This window comes from Triticum aestivum, chromosome 2B (genome assembly GCF_018294505.1).
Source record: "Triticum aestivum cultivar Chinese Spring chromosome 2B, IWGSC CS RefSeq v2.1, whole genome shotgun sequence".
Taxonomy (NCBI): Eukaryota; Viridiplantae; Streptophyta; class Magnoliopsida; order Poales; family Poaceae; genus Triticum; species Triticum aestivum.
Genome location: NC_057798.1, coordinates 677,128,921 through 677,147,252, shown reverse-complemented (window position 1 = coordinate 677,147,252; position 18,332 = coordinate 677,128,921). Strand labels below are relative to the sequence as shown.

At 46.9% G+C, this 18,332-nt stretch overlaps 1 protein-coding gene across 1 annotated transcript; it reads left to right on the top strand.

Moving 5' to 3' along the window:
• Nucleotides 1–2,834: 2,834 nt before the first annotated feature.
• On the top strand, nt 2,835–4,463 carry LOC123042026 (phenolic glucoside malonyltransferase 1). Its single transcript, XM_044464556.1, has one exon. It carries the CDS (start codon nt 2,984–2,986, stop codon nt 4,331–4,333), a length of 1,350 nt encoding a protein of 449 aa, XP_044320491.1. The 5' UTR covers nt 2,835–2,983; the 3' UTR covers nt 4,334–4,463.
• Nucleotides 4,464–18,332: the final 13,869 nt, after the last annotated feature.

Here is an 18,332-nt window from a genome sequence, read left to right as displayed (position 1 = left end):
ATTAACATTTGTTTTAATGTCACATACATTTCTTGAAACAGATGAACATTTTTGCCCATCTAGGGATACACATGCCGGCGGCCGATGTCATCCTTGTAGTACTCATCAAATCTTCGGCAGAGTCCATCTTGATCACGTCGAAGTGCGATGCTCCCAGAGTCCTTCCTTGTGAGAACGGTGGGCCATATGCCAGGCCCATGGACTGTGGGCCAATTAGGTTAGTACCCCCTAGTCCAGGACACCGTCACGCCTGTAACCATCTAGACCAAGTGTCTGGACGCACTTTGACATCTAGTGCGGTACATCATCAATCCGTGGCCAATCCGAATGTCCAAAATTTCGCAATCCGGATGCAACTAGGGGTTTAAGGGCATCCTGACCGCTGCCACATATGTGCCCGACACCCCAAACCCACCTAAAAACCTATCCCGCACCCGAGTCCTCCCCCGCGTGAAGTGGTTTTCATGCACTCATGCCGGTTAGTGCCGCTTTAGAGCGCCAGTGCCGTGTTCATGCCGGCCCAGAGCGGACGCAACCTCTCACTTGAGCCGGCATTAAAGCAGTGCGTCGGCCAGGAGCACCGCCTAGTCTCCCGCATGTTCCATTGTCGAAGAGGCATGAAACAGCGGTGCTGGATGGTTGCGTACCACATTCAAACCAAACCCGGCTCCTGTCTCATTCGTCTGCCGACATTAAACATGCGCGGCGGTCGAGAAACCCACTCTAGCACCCGTATTGACATAACATGCCACTTGGTGTGGCTGGCACCCACTATTTAAATGATGCCTCCTGACTCGGCACAACCCACACTACACCACGCCTGCCATGACCGTGCTTTCTAGATCGATTTGGGAGAGCTTCTCGATGGAGTAGAAGCAGGAGTTGGCCGACGTACTAGCAGGGCCGTCGTGCATGATGGATTGAGGTTGGCTTGCCGGTCAGCTCACTGGAGGTCAGCAACGAGGACCATGCAATGGAGGAGGTGTTTGACGATGAGCAGGCACCCTCGCTCACGCAGGCGCACTTCAGTCATGGCGGAATAGCGGTCGATGTCGCCTGTGTCGGCGCTCCGGTAGGCGCCGGAGGACCAACGCTACAACCTCTGGCTCCTCAATGACCACCGACTCATGGAGGGGCAAATCACCGGCTAGCAGGGAATGACGATGCCATCACAACCATGATCGCGGAGGATTCAGACTTCCTGGATGAGCAGCATGCATTGTATCAGTCCATGCATAGTGCCTGCGACATCCGCCACGAGCGACGACGACTCTGTGCGTCCTGCGGGCGGAGAGAGACGCCTTGTTCACCGAGATCGACGCAAAGGCAGACAAAGAGGAGGAGCAGACGACCGAGGAAGTCTCTAGCTTTATGTCGGCCACACCGCCCCTGTGGTTCGTGCCCCGGCACAACGACCACGAGGCCAGCACGTCCACGTTCAGCGCCGTCGACACGGAGGACTCCGATGAGAAAGAGTAAGGCATGGGACGTGTGCACGCGTGTTGTCCCATGTGAGTCGTGCTCCAGGTCATATTCTTCCCCTCCCGCAACTTCACTTCTCAGTGTAACGATCGTTGAGCTTTCTAAATATAGGGGAAACATGATGTGGAACACGAACGCCGCCACGCCCAACAAACATTTAGACTAGGTTAAAAAAGTGCCGCCCGCTTTTATTTAGTTCAAATATGTCAAAAATGTAATGAATTTGATCAATTTGGTCCGGTTTAAATGAAAATTGTCCTTGCCTGAAATTTGCCCAGCTTGTTCACAGACCTTTTGAAATGTGTATGAACGTTTGCTATCTAGAGTTGGATGGCCGGTTCCTGTCTCACTGCCTACATATGCGTCCGTGAATTAGAAGTCCGCGTTGCAGATGCCCTAAGATCGAGATAATAAACTCTTCAATGCATCTCGTGGAATATGTTCTTTCCAGACGTGCAGGTTTTGGAAAGTAACCACATATATTTTGAATATCCAATTTCTAAGCCCAGGCTCATCTGCACCCAGTCAAGAAAAAAATCATAAAAAATACAAAAAATCAAATCCAATTTTTTTTTGCATGGTAGATAATTTGATGCGTGAGACGTGCTTCAAATTTCAGATCGTTTGGACATATGAATAGCTCTAAGCAAAAAAAAGCAAATTGGGTTCAGAATAGTACACTTTTTTATAGACCTCAAATTTGTCTTTTTGGTCCCGAACGATTCGTATGTTATGGGGTCCTATTTGAAAGGAAAAAGAACACGAATAAGCAAACAAAATAGACTGAATCGTCGACGTGCAGGTTGGTTTCTCTTGGTCCTACGAGTAGGCATCCCTGTTGGATCTGGGCGAGAGCACCGGGCACTGGATGATGTGTCCTACACGCTGCGACCACAGGCCGACCCACGCGTTGAGCGCACCGACGAAGTTCGCCGCGTCGCTCAAAGGCAGCAGCATCCAGCGGCCGTGGAGCGCCCACGCTCGCCGCCTCGTGTTGGAGAAGGCAGCCCCGTTGTGTATGGGGTATGGACAGGATCACAGGAACGTACGTGGTTGCGCCGTCCGGACGCAGGACGCGGGACGTGACGTCGTCCGGCTGGAACGACGGCGCGGCTCGCGGCAGAGCATCTCGAAGCGACCGCTGTGCTGGCCTCCCAGCCGCTGTGGAGGGCGTTGACGGTGCCGCCGACAGCCCAGACCGCGCCGTAGCTCTTGGGCGCCTAGGAAAGACAGGGGGCATGTGATGTGAGTGGTGAGACCCTGCGTGTTCGGTGTCCAAGACGAGGTTGGAGCCGGCCTTGCATTGGATGGCCGGCAGTAATTGAAGATCGCCAGGCCCCGCGCCAGCAGTCACCCCCGCATCGATGCCGGCCACTAATGCTCGCCAGGGGTGGCTGTACCTTCGCATTGAATGGATTACGAGATATCTTGCACCAAGTAGGCAGTACTCCAGTCCAGTCTCCAGCATCAGACTCCTCGCAGACCTGCTAGTGCTCGCCCGATGGCTCGCCTCCTGCGCACCTCCCTCGTCGCGCCCTCGCCGGCCGGCGCCGCGCTCCACGAGCGCTCTCTCCCGCTCACCTACCTAGACGCGCTGTGGCTCCACGCCACGCCCGTCGAGCGCGTCTTCTTCTACCCCAACGCCACCAGCGACGTCCTCTCCAACCTCACGGACTCCTTGTCCAATGCACTCGCCGCATTTTACCCTCTTGCCGGCCGCCTCCGCCTCACCCCCGGCGCGCACAACCGCTACGAGCTCCACTGCCAGCCGGGCGACGGCGTCACCTTCACCGTCGCCGAGTACCACCACGTCGGCTTCGACGAGCTTGCCACGGACGAACCTACGGAGGTTGCCAAGATCGTGCCGCTTGTGCCGCCGCTGCCCGAAGGCGGCGCGGTGCTCGCTGTGCAGGCCACCGTGCTGCGCGGCGGCCTCGCTATCGGCGTGACCGTTCACCACGCCGCGTGCGACGGGGTGTCCTCGACGCACTTCCTCCGCACCTGGGCCTGGGCTGCGGCAGCCTGCAGCGGAGCGAGCGCGCCTGTGCCGCCCTTCGTCGACCGCTCCATCATCCGCGCACGAGACGACCTGTACGACGCTTTCACAGCGCCCAGGCTGTCCAGCAACGACGACGACGACGGTGGGAAACCCCCCGATTCGCCCGTCGTCCAGCAGCTCCTCGCCACGTTCACGCTGTCCAAGGAGCACCTGCAGAGCATCAAAGAAGCGGTCGCCGGCGAGGCGGAACGCCGTGGCGTGCCGCTGCCTCGCGCCACATCGATCATCGCGGCGTTCGGCTTCATCTGGCAATGCTACGTCCGAGCTAAACCGGGCACCGACGGCAAGGCAGGGTCGTCCTGCGGCGGCCGTGCCTACTTCCTCTTGCCCGCGGACCACCGGACGCGGCTGGAGCCGCCCGTCCCGGACGAGTACCTCGGGAACTGCCTCGGTCCGTGCATCGCTTTAGCGCCCAGGAGGGATGTCGCTGCCGCCGGCGCGGACGGTCTGTTCACCGCGTGCGCGGCGATCGCCACGGCCATCGACGGAGTGGTGCGCAGCGGGCCCGGCTGCTGGGACGGGTGGATGGAGCGCATCATCGAGGCGTACACCGCGGGCGACTTACCGCTAACAGTCGCAGGGTCGCCGAGGTTCCGCGTGTACGACACAGACTTTGGGTTCGGACGGCCGGCAAAGGTGGATGTCGTGTCGGTGGCGAGGACCGGCGCGATGTCCGTGGCAGAGGCACGCAGCGGCGGCGGCGGGGTGGAGGTGGGCATCTCTTTGTCGGCGGGTGCCATGGAGCGTTTCAACGAGTGCTTTGCCGATGCCATCGCGTCCCTTTCGTCGTAGGAGTATGTATAAGATGTTTGGTTATGTTCTGTAATAACTGCTGCTTACAAAGTGAATCAGTGATGTTTCTGTGATGGCATGGTTTGACAGCGAAACGAGTCATGGGGAATGAGCAGAGTGGTTGCTTCCATCGCATGGTCTATGCTGTGTCTAGAGCAGAAAGTCACTTTGCCAATAAGCACTTTATTTTGAATAGTTTGAAAATCACATTTCTAAAGTTTCTTATTGAGAAAATATTACTCCCTCCGTCCCATAATGTAAGACGTTTTTTGACTCTAGTGTAGTGTCAAAAAACATCTTACATTACCGGACGGAGGGAGTACCATTTCTAATACTAAGAGCATGCACAAAAAATAATCAATGGATTTTGATACGAGCATCTCAACCCTAAACACTAGCAGTTTAATTCTAATATGTTATAAACTCTGACATGGTACAATTTATAAGGTACTACGATCTTAACATCAACAAACCATTTTGTTATCCATTTTTTAAACCCGCGTAACATTGTTTGTGACACAAAGCATTTTCCGTGACACTACAAATCGTCCTGGAAAATGGACATGCCTAGTGACGCCCAAAAGCGTCGCCAAATTGCAGGCCAGAACGTCGCCACAGTTTCCGAGGGCGCTGCCCTGGGAGGAAAACACCTCGTGACGGTGGGCCATCACAGAAATGAAGAAAATATGCCCTAGAGGCAATAATAAAGTTATTATTTATTTCCTCATATCATGATAAATGTTTATTATTCATGCTAGAATTGTATTAACCGGAAACATAATACATGTGTGAATACATAGACAAACTTAATGTCACTAGTATGCCTCTACTTGACTAGCTCATTAATCAAAGATGGTTATGTTTCCTAACCATAGACATGTGTTGTCATTTGATTAACGGGATCACATCATTAGGAGAATGATGTGATTGACTTGACCCATTCCGTTAGCTTAGCACCTGATCGTTTAGTATGTTGCTATTGCTTTCTTCATGACTTATACAAGTTCCTACAACTATGAGATTATGCAACTCCCATTTACCGGAGGAACACTTTGTGTGCTACCAAACGTCACAACGTAACTGGGTGATTATAAAGGAGCTCTACAGGTGTCTCCAAAGGTACATGTTGAGTTGGCGTATTTCGAGATTAGGTTTTGTCACTCCGATTGTCGGAGAGGTATCTCTGGGCCCTCTCGGTAATGCACATCACTATAAGCCTGGCAAGCAATGTAACTAATGAGTTAGTTACGGGATGATGCATTACGTAACGAGTAAAGAGACTTGCCAGTAATGAGATTGAACTTGGTATTAGGATACCGATGATCGAATCTCGGACAAGTAACATACCGATGACAAAGGGAACAATGTATGTTGTTATGCGATTTGACCGATAAAGATCTTCGTAGAATATGTGGGAGCCAATATGAGCATCTAGGTTCCGCTATTGGTTATTGACCCGAAACGGTTCTCGGTCATGTCTACATAGTTCTCGAACCCGTAGGGCCCGCACGCTTAAGGTTTCGATGACAGTTAAATTATGAGTTTATGAGTTTTGATGTACCGAAGTTTGTTTGGAGTCCCGGATGTGATTACGGACATGACGAGGAGTCTCGAAATGGTCGAGACATGAAGATTGATATATTGGAAGCCTATATTTGGATATCGAAAGTGTTCCGGGTGAAATCGGGATTTTACCGGAGTACCGGGAGGTTACCGAAACCCCCCGGGGGCTTAGTGGGCCTATATGAGCCTTAGTGGAGAAGAGGAGAGGAGCCAAGGGCTGGGCCGCGCGCCCCTCCCCCTAAGTCCGAATAGGACAAGGAGAGAGGGGCGGCGCCCCCCTTTCCTTCTTCTCTCCCTCCTCCTTCACCCCTTTTCCTAGTCCAACAAGGAAGGAGGGAATCCTACTCCCGGTGGGAGTAGGACTCCCCTTGGCACGCCCCCTCCTAGGCCGGCCGCCCCTCCCCCTGGCTCCTTTATATACGGGGGCAGGGGGGCACCTCTAGACACAACAATTGATCTCTTAGCCGTGTGCGGTGCCCCCCTCCACCATAGTCCTCGATAATATGGTAGCGGTGCTTAGGAGAAGCCCTGCGACAATAGAACATCAAGATCATCACCGCGCCGTCGTGCTGACGGAACTCTTCCCCGACATTCTGCTGGATCGGAGTACGGGGAACGTCATCGAGCTGAACGTGTGCTAGAACTCGGAGGTGCCGTAGTTTCGGTGCTTGATCGGTCGGGCCGTGAAGACATACGACTACATCAACCGCGTTGTTCTAACGCTTCCTCTTTCGGTCTACGAGGGTACGTGGACAACACTCTCCCCTCTCGTTGCTACGCATCACCATGATCTTGCGTGTGCGTAGGAATTTTTTTGAAATTACTATGTTCCCCAACAGTGGTATCAGAGCCTGGTTTTATGCGTAAATGTTATATGCACGAGTAGAACACAAGTGAGTTGTGGGCGATACAAGTCATACTGCTTACCAGCATGTCATACTTTGGTGCGGTATTGTTGGATGAAGCGGCCCAGACCGACATTACGCGTACGCTTACGCGAGACTGGTTCTACCGACATGCTTTGCACACAGGTGGCTGGCGGGTGTCTGTTTATCCAACTTTAGTTGAACTGAGTGTGGCTACGCCCGGTCCTTGCGAAGGTTAAAACATCACTAACTTGACGAACTATCGTTGTGGTTTTGATGCGTAGGTAAGAACGGTTCTTGCTCAGCCTGTAGCAGCCACGTAAAATTTGCAACAACAAAGTAGAGGACGTTTAACTTGTTTTTGCAGGGCATGTTGTGATGTGATATGGTCAAGACGTGATGCTATATTTTATTGTATGATATGATCATGTTTTGTAACCGAAGTTATCGGCAACTGGCAGGAGCCATATGGTTGTCGCATTATTATATGAAATGCAAACGCCCTGTAATTGCTTTACTTTATCACTAAGCGGTAGCGATAGTTGTATAAGCAATAGATGGCGTAAACGACAACGATGCTACGATGGAGATCAAGGTGTCGCTCCGGTGATGATGGTGATCGCGACGGTGCTTCGGAGATGGAGATCACAAGCACAAGATGATGATGGCCATATCTTATCACATATATTCATTGCATGTGATGTTTATCCTTTATGCTTCTTACCTTGCTTTGATTGACGATAGCATTTTAAGATGATCTCTCACTAATTATCAAGAAGTGTTCTCCCTGAGTATGCACCATTGCAAAAGTTCTTTGTGCTGAGACACCACGTGATGATCGGGTGTGATAGGCTCTATGTTCAAATACAATGGGTGCAAAATACTTGCACACGCGGAATACTCAGGTTAAACTTGACAAGCCTAGCATATACAGATATGGCCTCGGAACACGGAGACCGAAAGGTCGAACGTGAATCATATAGTAGATATGATCAACATAGTGATGTTCACCATTGAAAACTACTCCATCTCCCGTGATGATCGGACATGGTTTAGTTGATTTGGATGACGTGATCACTTAGATGGCTAGAGAGATGTCTGTCTAAGTGGGAGTTCTTTAGTAATATGATTAATTGAACTTAAATTTATCATGAACTTAGTACCTGATAGTATTTTGCTTGTCTATGTTTGTTGTAGATAGATGGCTCGTGCTGTTGTTCCGTTGAATTTTAATGCGTTCCTTGAGAAAGCTAAGTTGAAAGATGATGGTACCAATTACACGGACTGGGTCCGTAACCTGATGATTATCCTCATTGTTGCACAGAAGAATTACATCCTGGAAGCACCGCTGGGTGCCAGGCTTGCTGCAGATGCAACTGACGACGTTAAGAACGTCTGGTAGAGCAAAGCTAATGACTACTCGATAGTTCAGTGTGCCATGCTTTACGGCTTAGAACCGGAACTTCAACGACGTTTTGAACATCATGGAGCATATGAGATGTTCCAGGAGTTGAAGTTAATATTTCAAGCAAATGCCCGGATTGAGAGATATGAAGTCTCCAATAAGTTCTATAGCTGTAAGATGGAGGAGAATAGTTCTGTCAGTGAACATATACTCAAAACGTCTGGGTATAATAATCACTTGATTCAACTGGGAGTTAATCTTCCTAATGATAGTGTCATTGACAGAATTCTTCAATCACTGCCACCAAGATACAAGAGCTTCGTGATGAACTATAATATGCAAGGGATGGACAAGACAATTCCCGAGCTCTTCGCAATGCTAAAGGCTGCGGAGGTAGAAATCAAGAAGGAGCATCAAGTGTCGATGGTCAATAAGACCACCAGTTTCAAGAAAACGGGTAAAGGGAAGAAGAAGGGGAACTTCAAGAAGAACAACAAGCAAGTTGTTGCTCAAGAGAAGAAACCAAAATCTGGACCTAAGCCTGAGACTGAGTGCTTCTACTGCAAGCATACTGGACACTGGAAGCGGAACTGCCCCAAGTATTTGGCGGATAAGAAGGATGGCAAGGTGAACAAAGGTATATGTGATATACATGTTATTGATGTGTACCTTACTAATGCTCACAGTAGCACATGGGTATTTGATACTAGTTCTGTTGCTAATATTTGCAACTCGAAACAGGGACTACGGATTAAGCGAAGATTGGCTAAGGACGAGGTGACGATGCGCGTGGGAAATGGTTCCAAAGTCGATGTGATCGCGGTCGGCACGCTACCTCTACATATACCATCGCGATTAGTTTTAGACCTGAATAATTGTTATTTGGTGCCAGTGTTGAGCATGAACATTATATCTGGATCTTGTTTGATGCGAGACGGTTATTCATTTAAATCAGAGAATAATGGTTGTTCTATTTATATGAGTAATATCTTTTATGGTCATGCACCCTTGAAGAGTGGTCTATTTTTATTAAATCTCGATAGTAGTGATACACATATTCATAATGTTGAAGCCAAAAGATGCAGAGTTGATAATGATAGTGCAACTTATTTATGGCATTGCCATTTGGGTCATATTGGTGTAAAGCGCATGAAGAAACTCCATACTGATGGACTTCTGGAATCACTTGATTATGAATCACTTGGTACTTGCGAACCGTGCCTCATGGGCAAGATGACTAAAACGCCATTCTCCGGAACTATGGAGCGAGCAACTAATTTGTTGGAAATCATACATACTGATGTATGTGGTCCGATGAATATTGAGGCTCGCGGCGGGTATCTTTATTTTCTCACCTTCACAGATGATTTGAGCAGATATGGGTATATCTACTTGATGAAACACAAGTCTGAAACGTTTGAAAAGTTCAAAGAATTTCAGAGTGAAGTGGAAAATCATCGTAACAAGAAAATAAAATTTCTACGATCTGATCGTGGAGGAGAATATTTGAGTTACGAGTTTTGTTTACATTTGAAGCAAGGCGGAATAGTTTCGCAACTCACGCCACCCAGAACACCACAATGAAATGGTGTGTCCGAACGTCGTAATCGTACTTTACTAGATACGGTGCGACGTATGATGTCTCTTACTGATTTACCGCTATCGTTTTGGGGTTATGCTTTAGAGACGTTAAATAGGGTACCATCAAAATCCGTTGAGACAACACCTTATGAACTGTGGTTTGGCAAGAAACCAAAGTTATCGCTTCTTAAAGTTTGGGGCTGCGATGCTTATGTGAAGAAACTTCAACCAGATAAGCTCGAACCCAAATCGGAGAAATGTGTCTTCATAGGATACCCAAAAGAGACTATTGGGTACACCTTCTATCACAGATCTGAGGGCAAGACTTTTGTTGCTAAATTCGGATCCTTTCTAGAGAAGGAGTTTCTCTCGAAAGAAGTGAGTGGGAGGAAAGTAGAACTTGATGAGGTAACTGTACCTGCTCCCTTATTGGAAAGTAGTTCATCACAAGAACCGGTTCCTGTGACAACTACACCAATCAGTGAGGAAGCTAATGATATTGATCATGAAACTTCAGATCAAGTTACTACCGAACCTCGTAGGTCAACCAGAGTAAGATCCGCACCAGAGTGGTACGGTAATCCTATTCTGGAAGTCATGTTACTTGACCATGGCGAACCTACGAACTATGAGGAAGCGATGATGAGCCCAGATTCCAAAAAATGGCTTGAGGCCATGAAATCTGAGATGGGATCCATGTATGAAAACAAAGTATGGACTTTGGTTGACTTGCCCGATGATCAGCAAGCCATCGAGAATAAATGGATCTTCAAGAAGAAGACTGACGCTGATGGTAATGTAATTGTCTACAAAGCTTGACTTGTTGCAAAAGGTTTTCGACAAGTTCAAGGGGTTGACTACGATGAGACTTTCTCACCCGTAGCGATGCTTAAGTCTGTCCGAATCATGTTAGCAGTTGCCACATTTTATGATTATGAAATTTGGCAAATGGATGTCAAAACTGCATTCCTGAATGGATTTCTGGAAGAAGAGTTGTATATGATGCAGCCGGAAGGTTTTGTCGATCCAAAAGGTGCTAACAAAGTGTGCAAGCTCCAGCGACCCATTTTATGGACTGGTGCAAGCCTCTCGGAGTTGGAATAAACGCTTTGATAGTGTGATCAAAGCATATGGTTTTATACAGACTTTTGGAGAAGCCTGTATTTACAAGAAAGTGAGTGGGAGCTCTGTAGCATGTCTGATATTATATGTAGATGACATATTGTTGATTGGAAATGATATAGAATTTCTGGATAGCATAAAGGGATACTTGAATAAAAGTTTTTCGATGAAAGACCTCGGTGGAGCTGCTTACATATTGGGCATCAAGATCTATATAGATAGATCAAGACGCTTAATTGGACTTTCACAAAGCACATACCTTGATAAAGTTTTGAAAAAGTTCAAAATGGATCAGGCTAAGAAAGGGTTCTTACCTGTATTACAAGGTGTGAAGTTGAGTCAGACTCAATGCCTGACCACAGCAGAAGATAGAGAGAAAATGAAAGATGTTCCCTATGCATCAGCCATAGGCTCTATCATGTATGGAATGCTATGTACCAGACCTGATGTATGCTTAGCAATAAGTTTAGCAGGGAGGTACCAAAGTAATCCAGGAGTGGATCACTGGACATCGGTCAAGAATATCCTAGAATACCTGAAAAGGACCAAGGATATGTTTCTCGTTTATGGAGGTGACAAAGAGCTAGTCATAAATGGTCACGTCGATGCAAGCTTTAACACTGATCCGGGCGATTCTAAATCGCAAACCGGATACGTGTTTATATTGAATGGTGGAGCTGTCAGTTGGTGCAGTTCTAAACAAAGCGTCATGGCGGGATCTACATGCGAAGCGGAGTACATAGCTGCTTCGGAAGCAGCAAATGAAGGAGTCTGGATGAAAGAGTTCATTTCCGATCTAGGTGTCATACCTAGTGCATCGGGACCGATGAAGATCTTCTGTGACAATACTGGTGCAATTGCCTTGGCAAAGGAATCCAGATTTCACAAGAGGCCAAGCACATCAAGAGACGCTTCAATTCCTTCCGGGATCAAGTCCAGGTGGGAGACATAGAGATTTGCAAGATACATACGGATCTGAATGTTGCAGACCCGTTGACTAAGCCTCTTCCACGAGCAAAACATGATCAACACCAAGACTCCATGGGTGTTAGAATCATTACTTTGTAATCTAGATTATTGACTCTAGTGCAAGTGGGAGACTGAAGGAAATATGCCCTAGAGGCAATAATAAAGTTATTATTTATTTCCTCATATCATGATAAAGGTTTATTATACATGCTAGAATTGTATTAACCGGAAACATAATACATGTGTGAATACATAGACAAACTTAATGTCACTAGTATGCCTCTACTTGACTAGCTAATTAATCAAAGATGGTTATGTTTCCTAACCATAGACATGTGTTGTCATTTGATTAACGAGATCACATCATTAGGAGAATGATGTGATTGACTTGACCCATTCCGTTAGCTTAGCACTTGATCGTTTAGTATGATGCTATTGCTTTCTTCATGACTTATACAAGTTCCTACAACTATGAGATTATGCAACTCCCGTTTATCGGAGGAACACTTTGTGTGCTACCAAACGTCACAACGTAATTGGGTGATTATAAAGGAGCTCTACAGGTGTCTCCAAAGGTACATGTTGAGTTGGCGTATTTCGAGATTAGGTTTTGTCACTCCGATTGTCAGAGAGGTATCTCTGGGCCCTCTCGGTAATGCACATCTTTATAAGCCTGGCAAGCAATGTAACTAATGAGTTAGTTACGGGATGATGCACTACGTAAAGAGTAAAGAGACTTGCCGGTAACGAGATTGAACTAGGTATTAGGATACCGACTATCGAATCTCGGACAAGTAACATACCGATGACAAAGGGAACAATGTATGTTGTTATGCGGTTTGACCGATAAAGATCTTCGTAGAAGATGTGGGAGCCAATATGAGCATCCAGGTTCCGCTATTGGTTATTGACCCGAAACGGTTCTCGGTCATGTCTACATAGTTCTCGAACCCGTAGGGTCCGCACGCTTAAGGTTTCGATGATAGTTATATTATGAGTTTATGAGTTTTGATGTATCGAAGTTTGTTCGGAGTCCCGGATGTGATTACGGACATGACGAGGAGTCAAGAAATGGTCGAGACATGAAGATTGACATATTGGAAGCTTATATTTGGATATCGGAAGTGTTCCGGGTGAAATCGGGCTTTTACCGGAGTACCTGGAGGTTATCGGAACCCCCCGAGGGTTTAGTGGGCCTGCATGGGCCTTAGTGGAGAAGAGGAGAGGAGGCAAGGGCTGGGCCGCGCGCCCCTCCCCCTAGTCCGAGTAGGACAAGGAGAGGGGGGCGGCGCCCCCCCTTTCCTTCCTCTCTCCCTCCTCCTTCCCCCTTCTCCTAGTCCAACAAGGAAGGAGGGAATCCTACTCCTGGTGGGAGTAGGACTCCCCTTGGCACGCCCCCTCCTAGGACGGCCGCCCCTCCCCCTAGCTCCTTTATATACAGGGGCAGGGGGCACCTCTAGACACAACAATTGATCTCTTAGCCGTGTGCGGTGCCCCCCTCCACCATAGTCCTCGATAATATTGTACCGGTGCTTAGGCGAAGCCCTGCGACGATAGAACATCAAGATCGTCACCATGCCGTCATGCTGATGGAACTCTTCCCTGACATTCTGCTGGATCGAAGTATAGGGAACGTCATCGAGCTGAACGTGTGCTAGAACTCAGAGGTGCTGTAGTTTCGGTGCTTGATCGGTCGGGCCGTGAAGACGTACGTGAAAGCACAAGTGCTCCCTAGGTGGTTTTGGTAATTAATGTCAACATATCTCTTGTTGGACTAACACTTTTATCTAGTATGTTTCAGATAAGTTCAACAATGGAGTGGCATGGACTAAAGGATGTGGGAACTCCTTCAAGATGATAAGGACAAAGGATTGGCTCAAGCTTCAAGCTCAAGACTCTTCATTTTACATTTTAGTGATCCAAGATCACATTGAGTCTATAGGAAAAGCCAATACTATCAAGAAAGGATGAGGTGTTGCTTAATGAGTTTCTTGCTCCACAGTGCTTAGTGATATGCTCCAAAACCCTCAACTACTTTCCCACTTCCACACATGTGTCCTTAAACCTAAAGTCAAACTCGGCCCCACTGATTCTTTCTATCCGGCGCCACCAATTTTGGATGTCATAGCCACTGCCACAAACCCTAGGCAAATCGGTCTCACCGATAGGGATCTCGGTCTCACCGAGATGGGATTGTAATCTCTCTGTGTATGTCCATTACCAAAATTGGTCTCACCGAGTTTGAGCAATCGGTACTACCGAGATTACAATGCAAACTTCCTGGTTAACTCATTACCAAAATTGGTCCTACCGAGTTTGTGTAATCGGTCCAACCGAGTTTGCCTGACCAACTCAGCTTATTACCAAAATCGGTCTCACCGAGTTTGTGTAATCGGTCTTACCGAGATTACGTTATGCCCTAACCCTAACCGAATCGGTCTTACCGAGTTGCATATCGGTCCCATCGAAAATCCTAACGGTCACTAGGTTTACTAAATCGGTCTGACCGAGTTTGTTGATTCGGTCCCACCAAGTTTGGTAAATTGTGTGTAACGGTTTGATTTTGTGTGGAGGCTATATATACCCCTCCACCTCCTCTTCATTCGAGAAGAGAGCCATCAGACTGAACCTACACTTCCAGCATACATTTTCTGAGAGAGAACTACCTACTCATGTGTTAAGGCCAAGATATTCCATTCCTACGATATGAATCTTGATCTCTAGCCTTCCCCAAGTTGCTTTCCACTCAAATCTTCTTTCCACCAGATCCAAATCCTATGAAAGAGAGTTGAGTGTTGGGGAGACTATCATTTGAAGCAGAAGAGCAAGGAGTTCATCATCAACGCACCATTTGTTACTTCTTGGAGAGTGGTGTCTCCAAGATTGGCTAGGTGTCACTTGGGAGCCTCCGACAAGATTGTGGAGTTGAACCAATGAGTTTGTAAGGGCAAGGAAATCGCCTACTTCGTGAAGATCTACCACTAGTGAGGCAAGTCCTTCATGGGCGACGGCCATGGTGGGATAGACAAGGTTGCTTCTTCGTGGACCCTTCGTGGGTGGAGCCCTCCGTGGACTCGCGCAACCATTACCCTTCGTGGGTTGAAGTATCCATCAACGTGGATGTACGATAGCACCACCTATCGGAACCACGCCAAAAACATCCGTGTCTCCAATTGCGTTTGAATCCTCCAAACCCTTCCCTTTACATTCTTGCAAGTTGCATGCTTTACTTTCCGCTGCTCATATACTCTTTGCATGCTTGCTTGATATGTATCGTGAATGTTGAACTTGTGCCCAAACTCCACTCAAATTTAAAGATCTTAAAAACTGCAACTTTGGTACTTAGTGTCTAATCCCCCCCTCTAGGCACCTCTTCTCAAGGTCCTACAAGTGGTATCAGAGCTTTGGTCTCCATTGCCTTGGTTTAATCACCATTGGGGGAAGATGGATGAGTCTACTTTGGGGAGTCTTAGACATAGAGTGCCTATTCTTGATCGAGAGTATTTTCATGAGTGAAAAAATGAGATGCTTGTAATTTTGAATCAATATCATTTGAACAAGTACATTGCTAGCCCTTGTGCACCTCATGTTGATCCTATGCATCCCACCCATGATGAATCAATTGACATGATTAGGAATCTTAGAACAGCCGAACTTATCATTAGATGATTTCCTAGAAACTTGATTGGATGTTTGCCTACTCTTAAGTGTGCCTACACTATATGGAAATTTCTTGAGGAACGCTTTCCAAATTATTCCTTGAAAAATCTAGATGAAATTCTCCATAAGTCTATTGCTTTGAGTAAGATGAATAGTAGTGATCCTATGTTTGGTGATCGTCTATTTGAGCTTACAAACCTTATGCGTGCCAAAGGAGATGTTGGAATTATTAGTGATATTATTTCCGAAGCTATAAAAATTCATAAGCAAGATCATTGTCAAACTCACTCTAACGAATCACCCTCTCTAAGATTTGATCCACCACATGACGATGTTGAACATGGATACTATGATGAGGATGATGATGGTGACTTCGATCTTGATGATGCAATGAGACATTTTGGTCTTATGGCAAATCTTCGGGGATATATGTCAGGAGGAAAGGAATGGGTTCTTGATAGTGGATGTACCGATCACATGACCGGAGATAAAGACATGTTTCGTGAGCTTGCTGAAAACGATAGTCCTTGAAAGTATGTCACTTTCGGTGACAACTCAAAGGGTAAGGTGGCTGGCCTCGATAAGGTGGCCATATCACATGATAGCTCCATACAAAATGTCATGCTCGTTGAATCTCTTGGATACAACTTACTTTCAGTATCTAGACTTGCCGATTTCGGTTTCAATGTCCTATTTACTGAAGTAGATTGCCAAGTGTTTTGTCGAGACAATCATAAAATGGTCTTTACCGGTGTGCGTAGAGGTGATCTATACATTGTTGATTTCACTAAAAAGGCTCAACCTAAAACTTGCTTCATTGCTAAATCCTCAAAAGGTTGGTTATGGCATAGACGACTAGGTCATGTTGGTATGCGAAACCTTGACAAGCTTATTAAAGGAAATCATATCCTTGGAGTTAACGATGTCATATTTGATAAGGATAGACTTTGCAGTGCTTGTCAAGCAGGTAAATAGGTTGGAGGAAGGCATCCCGTGAAGAACATCATGACCACAAGGAGGACACTCGAGCTACTTCACATGGATCTCTTTGGTCCCAACTCCTACAAGAGTCTCGGTGGAAATTCTTTTGGTCTAGTTATAGTTGATGAGGGTGTTCTTTCTCGATGATAAATCACATGTCCAAAAGATCTTCAAAAACTTCACTAGGAAGGCCCAAAATCAATTTGAAGTGAAGATCAAGAAGGTTTGCAGCGACAACGGAATGGAGTTCAAGAACACAAATGTGGACACCTTTCTTGACGAAGAAGGGATTTCACACGAGTTCTCGGCTATGTACACACCTCAACAAAACGGAGTTGTTGAGAGGAAGAACTGGACGCTCATCAAAATGGCGAGAACGATGCTTGATGAGTACAAGACACCGAAGCACTTTTCGGCAGAAGCGGTTGAGACAGCCTGTCATGCAACAAATCGCTTGTATCTTCACAAGCTACTCGGCAAGATGGCATACGAGCTCCTCACTGGTAACAAACCCCAAGTTGGATACTTTCGAGTATTCGGCTCAAAGTGCTACATTCTTGATAAGCATCGTCGTTCTAAATTTGCTCCTATGTCTCATGAAGGTTTCCTACTAGGTTATGGCTCAAACTCTCACACTTATCGTGTCTACAACAATTTCACCCGAAAGGTTGAAGAGACGGTAGATGTGAAGTTTGATGAATCTAATGGCTCGCAAGTAGAGAAATTGCCAATTGATGTAGGAGACAAAGATCCTTCGGAAGCAATCCAAGACTTGTCTATTGGCAAGGTCCGTCCAACGGAGGTGAAGGAGAGTACCTCGTCCGTCCAAGTGGAAGCTTCTACTTCACGACAAGGTGAACCAAGAGTTGATACGGAAGCATCCACAAGTGGGACACACCAAGATGAAGAAAACGAGGAAGTGCATCAATATGAACGTCAACAACCTCCTTCTCCACCACGACAAGAGAACGACAACGCCAACAATGAAGAAGGCCAAGAAGAAGAACAAGATGAAGAAGAAGATCAACCAAGAACCAAGAAAAAGCTTTCACGAGTTCGAGCAAGAATTGCTAAAGATCATCCCGTCGAGCAAATCTAAATGATATTCAAACCGGGAGAATCACTCGCTCTAAAACTCGCTTAGCTAACTTTTGTGAAAACTATTCTTTCATCTCTAGCATTGAACCTATGAAGGTCGAAGAAGCATTGGAAGATCCAGATTGAATAAATGCTATGCATGAAGAGCTACACAATTTTGAGAGGAACCAAGTTTGGACATTGGTTGAGAAGCCCGACAACAACCACAACATCATTGGTACCAAATCGGTGTTTCACAAAAAGCAAGATGAATATGGACAAGTATTTCGCAACAAAGCATGTCTCGTCTCCCAAGGCTACACACAAGTCGAAGGTATGGACTATGGTGAGACTTACGCTCCCGTTGCTAGACTTGAGTCCATTCGCATCTGAGGGAGTCCTGGACTAGGGGGTGTCCGGATAGCCGAACTATCATCATTGGCCGGACTCCAAGACTATGAAGATACAAGATTGAAGACTTCGTCCCGTGTCCGGATGGGACTTTCCTTGGCATGTAAGGCAAGCTTGGCAATACGGAGATGTAGATCTCCTACCATTGTAACCGACTCTGTGTAACCCTAGCCCTCTCCGGTGTCTATATAAACCGGAGGGTTTTAGTCCATAGGACAGAACAACAATCATACCATAGGCTAGCTTCTAGGGTTTATCCTCCTTGATCTCGTGGTAGATCCACTCTTGTACTACCCATATCATCAATATCAATCAAGCAGGAGTAGGGTTTTACCTCCATCGAGAGGGCCCGAACCTGGGTAAA